Genomic DNA, 18,248 nt, shown 5'->3' with positions numbered 1-18,248 from the left:
CAGAGCCACACAACAATGTCCCACATTAGAGTAGGTGCTTAATTAATGCTTTTTGAATAACGCCCTCGAGATAGTTCTGAATGCCATGCTCTGGGACCAAGTTGGAGAACTCAATGAGGCTCCAAGAGCAGCAAATGGTGACCCATCCATTCCAAACCAGTCTCATCCAAGGCTGCACCTCTATTCTCTCTCTTTTAAAAATTAATTGATCAATTTGTTGTCTTTATTGTCAGCCTTCGGAGGAAGGACCCAGGCGGTGGGCTGTTTGAGCAGAGGGCAATCCGTGGGCTGAAGGCAAGAAGGCCCAGAGAGGAAAGGTCACAGGGCTAAGATCTAACAGGCAGCAATTCTTTTTTTAATAATAGTTTTTATTTACCAGATATATGCATGGGTAATTTTACAACATTGACAATTGCCAAACCTTTTGTTCTAATTTTTCCCCTCCCCCCCAAATGGTAGGTTGACCAATATGGGCAGCAATTCTAAATGGGAGTTTTGTGGAAGCGGCAGATAATCTTTGAAGATCAGCAGACAACACGGAGCCTATGACTAACTACAACAAGACACTGTAAATACCATATAAAAGAAAAAAAATTCAGATTTCTTCTCTGGAACAAAGAGGGAGGGAGGGACAACAAAGAGTAGGGGAGGAAGACTCTCACCGAAGCAATCTCTGTGGTGTGGAAGGAGTAACTATATACAAAGCATTTTCCTCAGGAAACACTTTGCATTCTCTGGGTCTACTTCATTAGCACAGAACTTAGTACATAGTAGGAGCTTAATTCTTGTTGTTGTTGTTGCTGAGGCAATTGGGGTTAAGTGATCTGCCCAGAGTCACACAGACAAGAAGTGTTAAGTGGTCTGAGGTCAAATTTGAACTCAGATCTTCCTGATTATAGGGCTGGTGCTCTATCTATTGCACCACCTAGCTGCCCCTGTAGGAGATTAATAAATGCTTGGTTTGACTTGATCTTCTCCAGGGTCCTGTAAACAACAGTTGCTTACTAAATGTTTGTTGAATTGAAATCATCTGGGTATGTCAAGTACATCTCCTTTTAACAAATGGGGAAACTGAGGCTCAGGGGGATCTCAGGTGCAGCTCTTTCCATTTAATGCTCACGGATTTATCCCCTTGGGTCCTTTTAAGATTTTAGGTAACCATGTCCCCTGGGTGTACTGGAGGGGTAACCTGGTGGTCTGGGGGTTTGGGGAGATTTTCATGGTGTAGTTGGAGAAGGCTTTTCGGAAAGCACCAAGGTGTATGATGAATTGGGTGACTAGAGTGACATATAAGGATGTCAGTATTAAAAGCCTTCCATCTGAGGGTCAAAGGGGTTTCCTTCATGGGTTCCCTTGGGGTGATGTGGATTTACAATAGAATGACTAAGAGACTGGGGACCCAGCCCTTGCAGGTTCCTTTTAAATTCTAGCTTTTTATTTTCCAAATACGCACAAAGGTAATTTTCAACATTCACCCTTGCAAAACCTGGTGTTCCAAATTTTGTCTCCCTCTAGCCCCTCCCCTAGATGGCGAGTAATCCAATATACATTAAACACGTGCAATTCTATACATATTTCCCCATTTATCATGTCCTGGAAGGTTTCTTGACCCAGTTTAGTGAGAACTCATTTTAGAGTATAGTTTATCTTTTCCACTTTGCCTGAGGATTTGGGGATGCTAGGCCAATCGGAGGTGATTTCAAGGGCTTCCTCTCTTTGCTGTCTCATTTGCGACACCCTGCAATGAGAGAGATAAACCAAAACTAAGGGTGATTTCTTCCAGTGCTGCTTTAGTTAACTCTTGGGTCCTGTGCTGGAAGCCATTGCGTGGGGGCATGGGGGTGTTCTATCTGCCAGTCTTCCCCTGGTCATGTGCCCTCCTCTGATCCACTTTAGGCAGGAATGACTGCCTCACAACTCTCTCTGGACTGACTTGGGCAGGGATGGGGTGGGCTCAACAGCCTTACCTTATGGTCTCCCCCAGCTGATTTCCATAAAGACAGGTTTTATGAGGGTATGAAGTTCGTTCCTCCTCAGGTGAGCGGCCTGGTGAAGGCCGTGAAGGAGCTTCTGCCGGCCCTGTGTGGTCTTGGTACCCTCCTGAGGGGTTAAGTGATTACCCCTTTTCAGGACCAGGGCCTGCTCCTGAGGGCTATAGGTAGGGGTGTAAAACTTCAGAATCTGGGGGACCAGGGGTGCCGGGGAAGGGGGCAGACATGTATCACTCTAGGCTGCAGAGTCCACAATTTGTTGCCTGGAGACTAAGTAGAGTCCCCCTTGATGGCCTTTATGGAAAGTTCCTGAGCAGCTCAGAACAAACGTGAAATCTCTCCAAAAGGACTGCTTGGCTCTTAGGAATCCCGGGGCCTTCCGGATGGCCCCATGTGTGTGCAGGACATGGAACACATCCTCGGAGTCTAAATGGATGTGGACCCTTCAGCCGTTCCCTAGTTCCTGGTCTCTAGTAAGGGCGATGCGTTCTGCTCCTGGTGAAGTCCCTGGGCTTGGCTTTTACGGCGAGGGCGACCACAGAATAACCAGCCCCTCCTCTCTCTCCCATCTGTGAACCATTCTCCATCAGGTCTGGGCAACTAGAGTAAACCCCATCAATGGTCTCCTCCCGGTTTGTGGATGATGTTCCCAGAACCTCTGGTGCTGGGAATCAAAGTAGCCAGGTTTAAAGGGTTAGGTCAGGGGGCTCAAGAAGAAGGGTTCGATTTTTGCTAAGCCCACCTCCAGACAGCCATCGCCGGCTTTTGGACTCTAAAATCCTCTGGACGCAGCGAAGGGTTCGGACTTCAGGAGTGAGCCCGGTGGCTTCTTCAGTAAGGACGGCCCTGGTGGCCACTCCTCGAAGGCGGGGGAGCCAGCCCAAAGGGACACTGTCGGGTTGTTTGTAGAAATAAGGCACCGGAAGGGGGTCCGGGCCTAAAAACCCAGCGAGGCGCCCAGGACTGTCACCAATATACAAAGTGGAAGGCTTCTCTAGGAAGCCTTAGGAAGAGCAAGGGCCAGGCCGAGGTATGTGTAGTTTTTGTGAGAAATAATTCACTCGGACACCTACTCTGTTCCAACCAGTATTAATCCATTTGATAGTCATGTGAAAGTTCCCAGGTCCCAGAACTGGCAGATTCTACGTTCGTTTGCTCAATTATAGGAAGTTGTCATGGTGACTAAGCCCAGTGTGGTGGAGGTGACTCAACTACATGGAAAGTTCCCCCAAATATTCTTTAGACCAATCTCTTGTCCAGTAGGGGCAGATGACCATCTTATGCCCACTTGGGTCACTGACTGTGACGGTTGTGCCACTTCTTCCTGCCTAACATAAGGAGAAGCCTGCCCATCTTGTGTGGGAATATTCCTTATTTTACCCAACTTGTGACCATACTGACGTATTATTTTGCTTATTTTAGCTTATGTGTCACATGTCATTCGATGGAATCATTCTGTATTGGATATGGCTCTTCTTGAAGGTCTGGACATCTAGCCGTATGCGAACCGGGCCCTAGAAGGAGAGGGCGACTCAGATCTGAGGTCATCGGAAGGGGACCACGGACCCTTTATTAGAGGGCCATGGCTCAGAGTTCTGACTCAGTCTCTTTTATTGCAGGTGGAGTAATATTAATTCCCAGACTTTTTACGGTTGGGAAGAACTTGTTTTGAGCCCCAGCGTAGGGGAGCAGAGTGGGGGGATGAGTGGTGCTATAAAGGGCGTTGGCAACGATACCAAAGTCTGACAGATTTGGCAAAACCCAACCATACCCCAAGGTGTAAAATTGTCTGTGCTTGTTTTGTAGCTGGGGTAGGAATGGACAGAATGGTCTGTTTCCTCTCATGAATTAAAGATTTAAGGGGTAAGGGTCAAATTTAAGTAGCGAACCTATGGATACACCATATGAGCCTTTGCTGGTGAGCCCACATGGCTGAAAAATTAAGGGTCCCCTAGGGAAGGGCTGGGAGGAGAATATCAGCAGCATATTGGATGAGCCGGGCCAAACAGATGGGGGACTATCTTGAAATCTCTGGGGCAGGATGGTCCATGTTAACTCTTGTGGGTTAGGGTCAGCTGGAGGTGTCCATCTGAGGGCAAAAATGAACTGGGGGGGCCGCTAGGTGGTGCAGTGGGTAGAGCACCAGCCCTGAAGTCAGGAGGACCCGAGTTCAAATCTGGTCTCAGACACTTAACACTTCCTAGCTGTGTGACCCTGGACAAGTCACTTAACCCCAGCCTCAGGGGAAAAAAAAAAAAGGGAACTGAGAGTCTTGATGGAGAGGGATACAGAAGGAAGAAAGCATCCTTGAGATCTAGGGTGGAGAACATGGGGCTCCATGTGACTTGGGTAGCATGGTATATGGCTTAGAACTACAGGGTGAAGAGGGATGACAGCCTCATTAATGATCCTGAGGTCTTGAGACCAGGCAACATTGCAAAAAAGACAAGACTTTTTTTGGAGGCCTTTTTAAATTTTAAATTTATTTTAGTTTTTTTTTAATTTTATTTTATTTAATGATTAGCTATTTTATTTAATGATTAAAATTTTATTTTTTAAAAATTAAAAAAAAAAAAACAACAACAACAGAAAAACCAGATTTCTTAAGGTCTTGAAGGCCAAATCGGGTCCAGTTCCACAAAAGACGTCCTGATGGAGACTCCTGGGTACAGAAAGGGATTGTCCCATGATGCCCTACACCAAGTGCCTAGAATAACAGGCTGATGAAAACGGAGGCCACAGGCTGACAACGAGCTTGCATTTCCCATGATCCTCCACGGTGGGGGGGAACCTGAAGAGACGCTAATAAGCACTGACAGGTAAAGGCTGGTTTTATAGGGGCATCTCTGTGGGTTTAGGGCCTGTTTAGAGTGGATGCTCATTGGCCAGCTCGCTGAGCGAAGAGCTCCAGTTGTGAGCAGTTATTTGGGGCCTTCCTAAACTTTTCCCACCAGGATCCCTTTTCCTACGAGAAATCTTTACTTGACCCTGGTCATATAGGTATATAAAGTAGTAAACCAATCAAATATTTACTGATAAATCACAAATTTATTTTAAAACAATTCTTTGGAATATATGTAATTTTACCATTTATTTAAGATGAAAGCATATTTGCATATTAATGAGACGGATTGCATGTTTTTACATAAATTATTAAATCTTGGAGGAATGCTGGGTATCTTTTCCTGCTCCCAAATTCTTTGGGACTATACGAGACGGTCTGAGACGCGGTTTTCTTGACTTTACAGCTTCAGCTCTTGGTGCAGGGCCCAGCACACAGCAAGCGCTCAATAAATGCTTGACGATTCTTCTTCCAGACCTTTTTTTCTCTGAAGACCCCGCCTGAACAATCAGACACCAGGTAACCTCTTTAAAACGGAGTCTCCAGAGGCCCGCCCCACTAGGTGATGTAATGGGAGACTTTCCGTCCTCGTGCCCCTCGGGTCCGGACGGCCGGAAGTGACGCCGTGCTAGGCGCCAAACCGCCAAAAGGACGATTTAAAAACGAAGCGCACATGCGCACTGGCTCGCCCCGCCATTCCATTTTCTTCCCCCGGCGTGACGATGGCGCTGCTGCGACCCCTGGACAAGCTGCCGACCCTGGATGTGGCCACCATCCTGGTAAGTCTCGGGGAGACCCGGTTCCTCTTCTCAGATCGTCCCCCCCCAGCCCCCAGTCGCCCCATTCACCCGCTGATTGTCCCACTTAGTTTGTCAGTTTCTTGTCCCCAGCGCGCTGAGCAGAGGCAAGATGCTTATTGGAGAAATTGACATGCGGGGGCGGGATCAACTACCTGTAGACCAATCACAGGGACCTTTTCCCGATCTGCTCGCCAATTGGCGCAGAGGAGCCGGTCCTGCTTTCTGATTGGCGATCGAGATGAAATTTCATTATTTCTTTCTCGCGGTCCTTCCCGCCCCTTTTTTCTAGGTCTTGATCTTTGCGAGGTGGGGGCTCATCTAGCACTTTGGATGAATCCACCGGCATAAAACTGGGGGAGGAGAGGAAGAAGGAAAACCCGGGGTGGTCCCTTAGGGTCCTGGGGGCCAGAGGCTCTGTTAACAGTGCACAGCTGGCATAGCCATGGATCTGGAACTAAGTGACCCCCCTTCCCCCCGGGCCTCAGTTTCCCTTTGTTTAACATTAACAAGAAGATGCAGAAATAGAGACAACATACAAGTCCTTCCCTGCCCTTATTCCGGCCAGGAGCATTTATTATGCTCCTACTGTGTGCCAAGCCTTGTGCAGACGAGGGAAAGCAGGTCCTATCCTCAGGGAGCTTCCGTTCTCCTGGAGAGGACGCTGTGCTGGGAGATGCCAGCAGGATCCTGTAGAAGGAGGCAGAGGCTGGAAGGCATTCTAGGTGGGAGGCAGCCTGGGCAAAGGCTTGGAGGGGGGAAATGGGGCATCAGGACTGCCTGCAGGCCGGTTAGATGAAAGCGGAAGGGTTTGTGGCTTCCCTGAGTGCTGGGGAGCCCCTGAGGGCTCTTGAGCTGGGGCTGCTTCGGGAGGATGATTTTAGCAGCCGTGCAGAGAGAAAAGGGGGGACCTGCACAGTGGATAGAAAGGGGGGGAGTTTGGAGACAGATCTAAAGGACCCAGGAACTTGCAGTTTGGGGCGCTGCTCCCACCCCCAAGCCTGAGAGAGGGTCGGAGGCTGGATCTGAGCCAGGGCTCTGTTCCCTCTCCTCTGAGAGGCCCTGGGTGACTCGTTACCCCGCGTTACCGCGCTCTCCCGGCCGCTGGCACGGTCACGGTGGGTGGGGCGCTCCGGCCGCTGCTTGGCGTGTGGGAGCCCGGGCCGGGCGCTGCCCCCGCCGTCAGGTGAGCTCCCATCTGTGCCAGGAAAAGCCTGGAGGAGTCGGCGGCGAACCTCCGGGCGCCAGGCCTTGTGGGTGCCCAGCCTGCCCCTGGCACCGCCCCCCGGAGCCCCTGGCACCGCCCCCGGAGCCCCTAGCACCGCCCCCGGGAACCCCTGGCACCGCCCCCGGGAACCCCTGGCACCGCCCCCAGAGCCCCTGGCATCGCCCCCCCCCCAGCCCCTGGCATCGCCCCCCCCAGCCCCTGGCACCGCCCCCGGAGCCCCTAGCACCGCCCCCCGGAGCCCCTGGTACCGCCCCCCGGAGCCCCTAGCACCGCCCCCGGGAACCCCTGGCACCGCCCCCAGAGCCCCTGGCACCGCCCCCGGGAACCCCTGGCACCGCCCCCGGGAACCCCTGGCACCGCCCCCAGAGCCCCTGGCATCGCCCCCCCCCAGCCCCTGGCACCGCCCCCGGAGCCCCTAGCACCGCCCCCCGGAGCCCCTGGTACCGCCCCCCGGAGCCCCTAGCACCGCCCCCGGGAACCCCTGGCACCGCCCCCAGAGCCCCTGGCATCGCCCCCCCCAGAGCCCTTGGCACCGCCCCGGGGAGCGCCTCTGCTGCGGCCCTGGACCCTTTGCCCCACCGGGCAGGGACGGGCACCAGCTCTCAGCACCTCCTGCTCTGCAGCGCAGACCTCCCTTCCGGCTGCAGTCCTGTCCCGGGCTGTTCACCCGCTCCTTGTTTAACCAATGGGGAAACCGAGGCACCTGCGATGGGGAGCCCAGCCGGGGCCACATGGGGGGTCTGGGCGGGCTCCAGAGCCCAGCCTCAGCCCCGCTGGGGCCCCGGGCCTCGGGTTTGGGGCCCGAGGAGCTGAGCAGTTTCTTCTCTCGGGCAGCTGCTGGGCGCTGAGGAGACGCTTCTGCAGCAGCTGGGAGCGGCCATCATCGAGGAGTGTGAGGGCATGGCCAAGGTCCAGGTGTGAGTGTGCCGGGCGGGGGGGGGATCCTGACCCCTGCCCTGACCCCTTCCTGGGCCCCTGACCTCTGCCCTGGCTGAGTGAGGGCCAGCTGCGGGGTGGCCATGCTCGGGGTCCCCACTGATGAAGGGGCTTTTCTCTCCCTGACAAGGGGCGAGGAGGGGGTGGGGCGGGGTTGGCCCCAGCCCCCCAGTCCTTTCTGCTCCCTGGTGTTGGGCCCTGTCCCCAGGCAGCTGCTCATTTGTTCCACCTTTCGATGAGTGGTTGTTGGGGAGCCTTTCTTTAGTGCACACTAAAGCGTTTCTCTGCAGAGGGGTCCCAGGGCTGGGAGCAGGGTGGGGCTGGGGCGGATGGGGCCTCAGACACTGTAGCCGCAGAGACCTCCGCACTTGCTGGCAGCAGGGGGGGGCATGAGGAGCCCCCATCAATGTGGGAGGGCCCTGGAGGACCTCCTCTGGCCTTTTTCTTCCTGCAGGTCATTTCCTTCCTTGGCACTGAGGTCAGAGTGGGGGGAGGGGCGCTTGGGGCTTCTCCCTGATAGGGGATGGCAACATCCCTGGGGAATCCCCATGAGACCGGACCGTTCTGGGGCTAGCAGTTGTTCTCCCAGCATCCCCGGGGGCCTTTGCCCCTGCTGTGTCCCACGGCTCTGCCGTGGCAGCTGCACCAAGTAGGAGTAAAGGAGAGAATAAAGCACCTACTGTGCGCAGAGCATTGCACTGAGCGCTGCGGATGCAGCTACATGACCAGTGACGGTCCTCCCTCTGAGAGCCGCCTTCTGGCCGGAGAGGCGACAGGTTCCAGCTGCCGGTCAGACGGCCCACGGGCCTCCTCCCCAGGGAGGCACCGTTTTCTGGTGCTGGGTGGGAGGACGGAGGAGGGCGGGCGGGGCACCCTTGGTCTGCTGTTACTGGACTCGGTCCCGAGGGGTTTCCCTTCAGCTGCTGCAGATGCACCGGAGGACGGGGCGGGCACGGCCAAGCGAGGCCCCCGAGCTGACCGGCCTTTGCCTTCTCGCCTCCAGACACATAGCCTCCTCCCTCCCCCTGCCCTCCGACAGGGAATGCTTCCGGCCCCGCATCGACCTCATTGTGTTCGTGCTCAGCCTCCACAGCAAGCACAGGTAGGCCCGGGGAGGGGGGAGGGCTTCAGGCCTTGGCCACCGTCACAGCCCCAGGACCCTCTCCCGTGAGGAGCACTCTGGGAGCTGGCGGTGCTCACGCTCTGCCGGCTCCGGTCCGTGACTCCCCTGGCCGCCGCTCCCGGGCTCTGTGCCATGTCCCAGGCATGACCCTGGGCCTTGATGGGCCCCTTCCCCCACATCCTCCCACAGCTGGGGGCAGCCAGGCTTTAGACACTTTGCCTTTGGGTCAGAGGCTCTGGGCTCCAGAAGTCCCCGGGGCTCCTGGGCTCTGCCACAGGCCCTCACTACCCCAGCCCCAACTACCAGGAAACCCCTCCCAGAAGCCCTTCCCACAAGCCTGCCGGGTCTCCCCAATCTCCATTTTTGCTGGAAAATCCGCAGACTCCCATTGTTGGGAGGAGGCAGAGCCCAAAGGATCCGGCCTGTAGTGGCCGAAGGCCTGGGCTGGAGCCTTGGGCCTGGCACCTAATGTGGGGGATGCTTCTGCGCACCGCCCCCCCCCCCCCTCCCACTGCTTCTCTGGGGAGGGTCACATGAAATGAATGGGCGGGGAGCTGTAACCCTGGCATTGGGGCCTTTCGGGGTCACCTGCGGGCCTGAGGCCAGAGGTGGACCCTTCCATAAGTTCATCACAGGAAATCCACCCCCCATGCTAGTAGCCTTCCCTGTGGGGAAGTGTCTCCATCAGCCCACCCTGAGAATTCCTCCTCCAAAGCCAGAGGCCTCCCTTCCAATCATAACCACTCCTTTCTTTTCCCCTGAGGCTGGGGTTAAGTGACTTGCCCAGGGTCACACAGCCAGGAAGTATTAAGTGTCTGAGACCAGATTTGAACTCGGGTCCTCCTGAATTCAGGGCTGGTGCTCCATCCACTGCGCCCCCTAGCTGCCCCGATCATAACCATTCTTTAAGGCCACACTTGAGGGTTCCCCCTCCTCCTGCCAGGGACCTCTGCCTTCCATAACCTCGGAGGACTTTCCTGGAGACGTTCTGGGCACTGATCTCCTGCACATCCCATCTCCCGTCGCCAGGCCTGTGCAGGGGTTGTGCCCGCCTGCCGTGCCCTCCCTCCTCCCTCTGCTCCCCGGAGCCCCTCAGGAGGACTTTCCTGCACCCCTGACAGCTCATGTCCCTCCCCTCTAACTACTTCATCTTCATCTGGCACGTCCTTAGGTGCCGATCTGTGCGCTCCCCAATGGGTCCTTACTAAGCTTCTGGAGGGTGCGAGCTGTTTAGCGTTTGGTTGGTACGCCCTGTGCCTGGTACAGAGTAGGTGCTTAATCCATGCTCGCTGCTTGATTGACATCTGCTCCGATCCCCTCATTTTTCAGAGAAAGGAGCAGCTAATGATTACCAACTGTTTGCTCACAGCCCTGCCCTTCATCCAGAGCCCGTCAGGGTCAGGGCATTACCCCTGGTGGGGGAGGGTCTTGCACTTAGCCGGGGCTTGGTTCTAGTAACTGTTCTGCCCGTCTCTGCCCCGACCCAGCCTGAAAACCGTGGAGTTGTCTCTGCCTCACGTGGATGCCAGCTTCTTCCTGGGCAAAGTGTGCTTCCTGGTCACTGGAGGTAGGTGATGCCAGGACTGCTCCTGGGGACCCCCTTGGACCCTTGGTGCCGGATCCAGGCTGACCCAGAGGGAGCAAGCCTCCAAGGGAGGAGCCTGGGACTGCAGGACCGGGGCCTTGTCCCCTACACCTCCGTCCCGCCCTTCATCCCATATCCGTTGGGGGTTCTCGACACCAGAAGTCTTTTCCTGCTGCCCTGGCATCAAGGGCACAGGCAGGACAGCTGGCACATGACTTACAACCTGGCAAGGTGCGGTCATTTCCTTTAGTGGAGGCGGCAACAAACGCTCTGCTCAGGCTCAGTGGAGTTCCCGGCCTGGTCTTGCACCAAGGGCTCTCCCCGCTTTGCCCTGGCAGGGCAGCATCATGTCCCTCCCCCACTTAAGCCAACTCTGCCCCGGTGACATCCGCCAGGGAGCAAAGGTCGGCAGGCCAGTGTCCAGCTGGATGAAGGCGTTGACCTGGAGCACGCCGGCCTGTCCAGGCCTGTGGAGTTGTGGCGCTGCTCCTGAGGGTGCCCGTGCCATCCCCTCCCTCCGGGCCCCGGGCTCCACTCCCATTGGTGCCCACGGCCCGGGCCGTCCAGCCGTTCCCAGGGGTTTTGTCCATCCCCACTCTTCCACTTGGGCAGGGGCAGGGTTGGCTGTTCTCCGCACTGACCGAGGTCCTGTCTGCCCTTTCCAGCCAGAAACGAGCAAAACAATGGTGTTCACCTGGACACCGTCAAGAAAATGGCCGCCACCTACCACAGCCCTCTCCTCTTCGCTGACCTGGAGGTGAGTGAGCACCCTCGGCAGGGGGACTGTTGCCCTCCCGGCCCATGGCGCCTTCGGCCGGGCCGGCCCCAGTGTCCTGGTGGGAGGCGGCCTCTCGCTTCCTCTCATGGCCTTCGTCTGGAGCTCGCCCGGGCAGTCGGCCTCCGTTGCCTCGCACGTGCCCAGTGTGGGGGGTACAGAGAAAGAGGCCACAGGGTGACGGGCCTGAGGAAGCAGGACTTTGGTCCAGCCCGTCCCCTCCAGCCTGCCCCAAGGGAACCTCCGCTCAAGGATCCTCGGCCTGGTGCCCGCTGCCCCAGTCGTCTCTGACCTCAGATCCTCTGCCCGCTGCCCCGGTCGTCTCCGGCCCTGAACTCAAACCCTCAACCTGGTGCCCTCTGCCTTGGCTGTCTCTGGCCTTGGCCCGGTGCTCCTGCCCCAGTGCCCTCTGGCTCTGACCCCAAGCCCCTGCCAGCTCCGCAGGACGTGGGTCTCCCTCCGGGCCAGGATAAGGCAGGAGGTGCTGGGGAGGTTATCGAGGACAAGCCTCCTCAGGATGTCGCCAGCCTCTCCTGTCCTCGGGCAGCCCCGTGGAGCCTCCAGGTCTGACCCCGGCCCTGGCAGCGTTCAGCTATTCTGGGGACAGAGCTGGACGGAGGCCGGGGGAGCTGCCAGCTCGGCACTCTGGGGGAGGCTGGATGGGGGGGCAGACCGGCCCCCATTCCTTCTGTAAAAGAGGAGGGGGCTGCCCCAGGTTGCCATGCAGAGCTGTCCCGCTGGCTGTCATTTTTTCTGCACCCACTAGGTGGCAGGGCAGGGCAAGAAAGGCCCCTTGTGCCTGCTCCCCAACCTGGCCCAGGGCCCCTTATGCTGGAGGCGGAGGGGAGGGGCCTGAGACAGGCCAGTTGGAAGTCTCCCGTCCTACAGAGCGGATATTTGAACCCGGCTCCTCAGACATGGGAGCTCTTTCTCCTCCTTCCCCACCCCACCCCAAGACTCCGTCTCTGCCCGCTCCCTGGCTGCCGGTCCCCTCAGGTGGCTCACCCCGTGCACATGGCCTGGGCTCACCCGGGAGCCAGTGTCAGGAAGGGGCCAGCGGCGCTCCCCCACCCTCTGCCTGGGGGAGCCTCCCTTTCTCCCCTGTACCAGAGGGAGGAGGAGCCCCGCCCTGCTGAGCCCTCTGGGAGACTGGGGGTGCAGGAGGAAGGACCATGGACAGCGCCTTGTCCCTTCCATTTCCCTGCATCTGCGGGCAGAGCCTGGGGTCCAGCCCCCCACTCCAAACCCGCCAGTTGGCTGCCTGTAGGCCTTTGGGGCCTCCGTTTCCTCACCCATCACGTGGGCCGAGCAGCCCCTCCCTGGTTTGCCTGAGGGCTGACTTTGTCTACTGTCCTCTGGCTCTCCAGGAGCCCCAGCTCTGGTTCCTGAAAGGTGTGAGTCATGGGCTTGTGAATTGAACCCTATTTTAAACCCTTGTGGGGGCTCTTTGTTTAAGTGAGCCCTGCGGGGGAAGAGGCCTTTGTGATGCTAATAACCTCCCCTAGCTGCTTGTGGACCTGGCTTTCCTCAAGTGGGGCACCGCGGGGTTGGAGATCCTGGGGAACAGAAGTTGGAGGCTAAATTAGGCCCTATAAGGGAGCAGGAGCGGGTGCCAGGGTGGAAAGATTTGGGTGGCGCAGCAGGGTCTCTGAGGAGGAAGACAGAAGGCAGACTGAGAACCTGCTCCTGCCCCTGCCCCTCCCCCTGCTCCTGCCCCTGCCCCTCCCCCTGTTTACACCTCTGCTCCTGCCCCTGCCCAGCCACATGTTTGGATCAACTTTGTGAAGGACAGAAGCAGCCTTCTTTCCCCTCCCCCCCAGCCCAGCTGCCTTAGTCTCTGTCCTGTCTTCCAGGTGAAGTGCTTCCGGGTCTCCATGGCCCAGCGCCTTATCCGGATCCTGCAGATCTGTGCGGGCCACGTGCCAGGCCTGTCGGCCCTGAACCTGCTGTCCATGTTGAAGGGCTCCTTGGACCCATCTGCGCAGGAATGTGACTGAGCCCTCCCCCGTGGAGGTGCAGACGGCCCTGGGGTGGCCGGGCCCAGTGGCGCCCCCTGCTGCAGAGGAGCCGTGGGGAGAGGAGGCCCAGGTGGTCCTGCCTGCGAATCTGCCCCTTCCCTGGGCCGCTGTCACTCTGAGAAATCAGGGTTAATTAAAATGGGCCCGAACCAAACCGGCTCTTGCCCCGTCCCCTCCTTTCCAGCCCCCGCCTCTGTCAGCTCGCTGTCCTCAGGCCGTATGTTTCCTGAGAGAAAATCCATCGTGTGCGGCGCTGCGGCCCACCAAGTACTTTGTGTGGAGCAGCGTCCTCTTCCTCAGACTCAGAACAGTGCACAGGTGGGCCTTGGAGGCGGGGCCGGCGGCCTCTGAGGAGGGCCCGATCCCCGAGAAAATTCAGTCACCAGGACGAGCCTGACGTCTGAGCGCGCCCGGGCTCCCCCAAGAGCCACTTGAGAGGGGAAGGCGGCCGAGGCAAGGGAAAGCTTTCAAGAGAAGACTCCCCAACGGCGATCAGCATCCAGGAGAAAAGAGACAAATGGGACGGCGGCTGGGGCGTTAATGCCGAACTTTATTCTGACAAAACTCTTGCTATCATTGTACTGACCAGACGAGGGACTGCCTAAACTTCCTAGCTGTCAGAATTCCTACCGTCTACCTGAAATTAATGAGCTCAGATTGCGCTGACCCTCACCCGCGTCCCCCCATCCCGAGATCTCGCCCTGTGGGGGGCCCGGCTCAAGCTGGATCTAGGCCTTTGACGCCCTTGTCTCCTCCCTTTGGATTCAAGGCGTGGAGGGCAAACTTGCCTGGATTGCCAAGGACAGCCTGGCTCCCTCCTGCTGCTCCCTCCCTCCTAAAACTATAAACACTTTTGTATGGATCTCTTTGGTCTGGAAACCCACTGGACATCCTCTAGGTCAGCTGTTACCTCAATTAAAGGCTTTTTCTCTCAGTTCATGGCTTTGATTTATGTTAGGACTTTGGGCTTTCTCCTCTGTACCAGGAGGAGGAGGAGCCCTTTGCTGCTGAGCCCTCTGGGGGATGGGGGGTACAGGAGGAAGGACCATGGACAGCGCCTTGTCCCTTCCGTTTCCCTGAATCTGCAGGCAGAGCCTGGGGTCCAGCCCCCACTCCAACCCCCAGGTGGGTGCCCGTGGGCCTTTGGGCCTCAGTTTCCTCATCCATCACGTGGGGATCAGCAGCCACCTCCCTGGTTTGCCTGAGAGTTGACTTTGTAAACTGTCCTCTGTCCTTTTTCTTTCAATTCAAGGCTTTGATTTATATTAAGACTTGAAAATTCTATACTTGAAAAGAAAAGGGAGCAGGGCTGAATTGGAACCCACAGTTTCATGCACAATCCTGTTCTATGTATGTTTTGTTTGGTGGTTGTTATTTTCAAAAAATGAACTTTAAAAAAAGCGTTTGTTTTTTTTTTTGTTTGTTTGTTTTTGTTTTTTTATTTGCAAATTCTAAATGAACTCCAGAGAACAAGTTCCAGGTAAATTGATGGGATAGATCAAGGTTGGAGGTCTGCTGGGGGCTGGGGAATGTTCCCATAATTGTGGATTTCATTTTGAAATTCTACTGGATCAGACACTTAACCTGTCCTAGCTGTGTGACCCTAGGCAAGTCACTTAACCCCAAGTGCCTCAGCAAAAAAAGACATTCTATGGAAAAAGTGGCCTTTCACTTAGCAAGCCCATAACTGATCTCAGACCCTCCAGGAGACAGGTCCATCATAGGGCACAATACCCGTAGCATCTTCTTTTGGGGTAGCAAAGAAGACATTTCATGTAGATTGAAGAATGGCCCCAAACTGGACCACAGATACAGGAGAACGTCACTGTGTTTTGAGAAATGAGGGTTTGCAGAATGTGGAGAAATAGGGGAAGATGGGTATAATCAAAAGCAATGGAAAGAAGCCCAAGCCCAAGACGATTCTACCAGAAGGAAGCTGAACTCGGACAATGAGGGCCCGGAGGAAAGAGAAGGCTTGGAAGCTCCCCGAAGCAGGGCTTGCTCCTGGAGGGGCAGGAGGTTGTGACCACGGTCGGGATATGTCGGTTTATTCTGGTTTTGTGTGGTGGTCCTGAGGGAGGGCTGGATGGCGGATGAGCTGGAGACAGAGGCATCAGGAGCCCGTGTTTTTAACAGCCTCTCATTAGTCCCAGAAACAAATGTCAGGAGCCATTGGTCTGCTGCCCACTGCGGCCCTGGTGAGCTGGGTGGATGTGGCAGAAAGCTGGGCTCTCTATGTACTGTCAGCCCCGAGAGGCCAGACTGTGGCAAGGTGCAGAATTGGTGTGGGGGGGGGGGGAATGTACCCGGACGCCTCCCACCAGCCTCTTCCTGGTTCTTGTCCTCCTGGGCCATTTGTCCCTGTCACCCTCCATGCTGGAAGAACTTAATCTGCAGACACTTCCCCCAAGAGGGGAACAGCTGGCCCAGGGGCTTGCTGGGAACTGTTGGCAGCCTTGAAAGGTCCCCTCAGCTCCACTTCCAAATCCCCTTGCTGGTGTGGGAGAAGGGTGAGGAAGAGGAGCCAGCCCTGTGCCAACAGCCCCCAGTCTCACAGCCTCTCCAGCTGCTGGGCTCGGGTGAGGCTTGGGGTGCAGAGAAGCCCCCCCCCAGGGAGCTGTTCCTAAAAAGTCCTGACCCACAATTCTGGTGCCAGGAGAAAAGCCAGGCAGGCTCCTGCCCATCCAGGAGTCCCAGGAGCTAGAAATAGAGGGAGGGGTTGATGTCCCCCAACATTCTGAACTGCCATTGGCTCCCCCAACTCAGGGACCCAAAGGACTGGCTCAGGAGAGCCCGGGCCTGATCTCAGATCCTGCTTCTGCCATTCTATCTCTCTGGGTCTCAGTCTCCTCGTCTGTAAAATGGGGAGTTTGGACAGGATCAGATTCATCAATCAGCCAGAAGGCCTACTATGTGCCAGGTGCAGGGAGAATGGCTTTGCCTAAGGGCAATGAGGCGCAGTTCTGAGATTTGAATTCAAGGCCCCTGACTCCGGTTTCCACCATGCCTTCCTTGGTCTGGTCAGAGCTCTCAGCCAGGGCTATAGAAGAGAAAAAATCTGAATGACAAACGGTCCTAGCCTCCATTTAGTTTACAGTCTCTAGAATGGGGTGCCACATACATATAGCATGGCATACAGTAGATGCTTAATAAATGCCTGTCCAATCGAGCTGGACACTGAGAATGCTGCCTCCATACAGCCTCCAGGGGATGTCCAGCCTCTACTACTAGTTTGGGGCATTGAAGACCAGGTTCCTCCCGAAACCACTGTCCCCATTGGGCCCAGAAAGGGCTCCCCTGGACGCTGCTATAATCCTGTCTCCCCAGTGAGAAACTTCCCTGAGGGGGCCCAACCTGGAGAGGGCCAGATTTAGAGACCACTTAGTTCAACTTCCCCATTGTACAGATGGGGAAACAGAGATCCAAAGAGAGGAGATAACAGCACTTAGATGATCTAGAGGTCTAGCCGGGATTTGAATTCAGACCCTCTGGCTCTAAATTCATCACTCTCTACTGAACCCCAGTTGGCCCCATGCCTTCGTTATGTGCAGTCAGGGTTAGTCGCCTCCTCTACTGTCCGTCTGTCTGCTTCTCTTGTTTCTTCCCTGCTTCTGTGCATCTATCTTTGCATGTATTTGGAAAATAAATATAAAGACGTCCTTGTAATATTTTTCTCTAAAATCTAAAGTTCTCTGGGAGCAGGTTTCTTGGGGAGCTTCTGGAGGCAGGCTTAGCTTCAGTTAAGTGTAATAATCACCTCAGATTCAGCCAGGAGTTAAAATCCAAATCCTTTATTTTCTCCTTCAAAGTCTTGTCTCCTTTCTGGGGCCCGGTTAGCTTTAAGAGAGGCCTGTCTCTCTCCTTGGTTCCGAGAGCTCTTGCCGCGAGTCCTTTGTCTCTGCCAGCTTCAGCTTCTAGTTCCCTCTGAATCTCCAGCCAACCCAAAAGGGGAAAATGGAATGAATCTGTCTCAGCCTCGGAAAGGTTCTAGTGCACTTGTCCTTTCTGGCTCTGATTATATGCCCCACACTGAGTATACTCCATTCATTACATTACTAGGAAATCATTATTTGTTGTAGAATTAAATCAATGCTAAACTAGATTTAATCACTGTGTCCTCAATTCCATGTACTTAGCACCTTGTAAGAATCCTAACATCTTCCTCCTTCTTTTCCTCCTCTTCTTTCTTCTCTTCCTACTCATTTTCCTCCTCCTCCTCTTCCTCCTTTCTTCTTTGATTTCTCCTTTTCCTCCTTGTTCCTCTTTTTCCTTCCTTCCTCCTTTTCATCTTTTTTACTCCTCTTCCTCCTTCTCTTCCTCCTCCTTTTCTTTTTGTTCCTCCTTTTCCTTCTCTTCATCCTCCTCTTTTTCCTTCTCCTCCTCTTCTTTCTCCTTTTTTCTTCTTCCTTCTCCTCTTTTTCCTTTTCTTCCTTTTCCTCCTCTTTTCTTCTTTTCCTTCTCTCCCTCCTCCTTTGTTTTCTTTCTTTTCCTCTTCCTTTTCCTCCTTTTCTTCTTTCTCCTCCTCCTTTTCTTCTTCTTCCTTTTCCTTTTCCTCCTTTTCTTCCTCTTCCTTTTCTAACTAACTTTGTCCCCTTTCTCCTCTACCTTCTCCCCTTGCACCATCTCATCTTGGCAGAACTGGGAGGCAACCCCCAAGTACATAAATGACCGAAGGCAGGAGTGCCAAGCCGACCTCCAAGTTGTTCCTCTTTTGCTTTGTTCCAACCATGATGCACATCTTCCTTAAAGTGATAGACTCAATATTTGAAAATTGGTTAGTTTTTGTCTCTCAAAAAAAAATTTGCAAGATAAATGATCTTTTGTCCTTTTTTCTCTTCCTTGATATCTCTTTTTCTCCCCCTTTTACCTTCTTTTTTCTTTTTTTTATCACTTTTTTAAAATAAAAAATCAGTATGCACTTATTAAATGCTGTGTGTCAGGAATTATGTTTGC

The 18,248-nt window shown here is 55.0% G+C and overlaps 1 protein-coding gene and 1 long non-coding RNA gene across 3 annotated transcripts; one reads left to right on the top strand and one right to left on the bottom strand.

Annotated features, from left to right (window-relative positions):
• Positions 1 to 5,019: 5,019 nt before the first annotated feature.
• On the bottom strand, positions 5,020 to 6,880 carry LOC141545008 (uncharacterized). The gene is made up of 2 exons (XR_012482851.1): positions 6,709 to 6,880; positions 5,020 to 6,320 (listed from the first exon to the last, which is right to left on the bottom strand). It is a non-coding gene; the product is annotated as an uncharacterized LOC141545008 (long non-coding RNA).
• Positions 5,207 to 14,227, top strand: CENPM (centromere protein M). Of its 2 annotated transcripts, none has more exons than XM_074271850.1 (6): positions 5,207 to 5,612; positions 7,693 to 7,775; positions 8,834 to 8,896; positions 10,405 to 10,484; positions 11,168 to 11,259; positions 13,131 to 14,227. In XM_074271850.1, exons 1-6 carry the CDS (start codon positions 5,556 to 5,558, stop codon positions 13,272 to 13,274), a joined length of 519 nt encoding a protein of 172 aa, XP_074127951.1. In that variant the 5' UTR covers positions 5,207 to 5,555; the 3' UTR covers positions 13,275 to 14,227. The 2 variants fall into 2 exon arrangements, with proteins under 2 accessions (XP_074127951.1, XP_074127950.1); XM_074271849.1 differs by having other exon boundaries at positions 8,798 to 8,896.
• Positions 14,228 to 18,248: the final 4,021 nt, after the last annotated feature.

This window comes from Sminthopsis crassicaudata, chromosome 5 (assembly GCF_048593235.1).
Source record: "Sminthopsis crassicaudata isolate SCR6 chromosome 5, ASM4859323v1, whole genome shotgun sequence".
NCBI lineage: Eukaryota > Metazoa > Chordata > Mammalia > Dasyuromorphia > Dasyuridae > Sminthopsis > Sminthopsis crassicaudata.
This window is presented reverse-complemented; position numbering and strand designations above follow the sequence as displayed.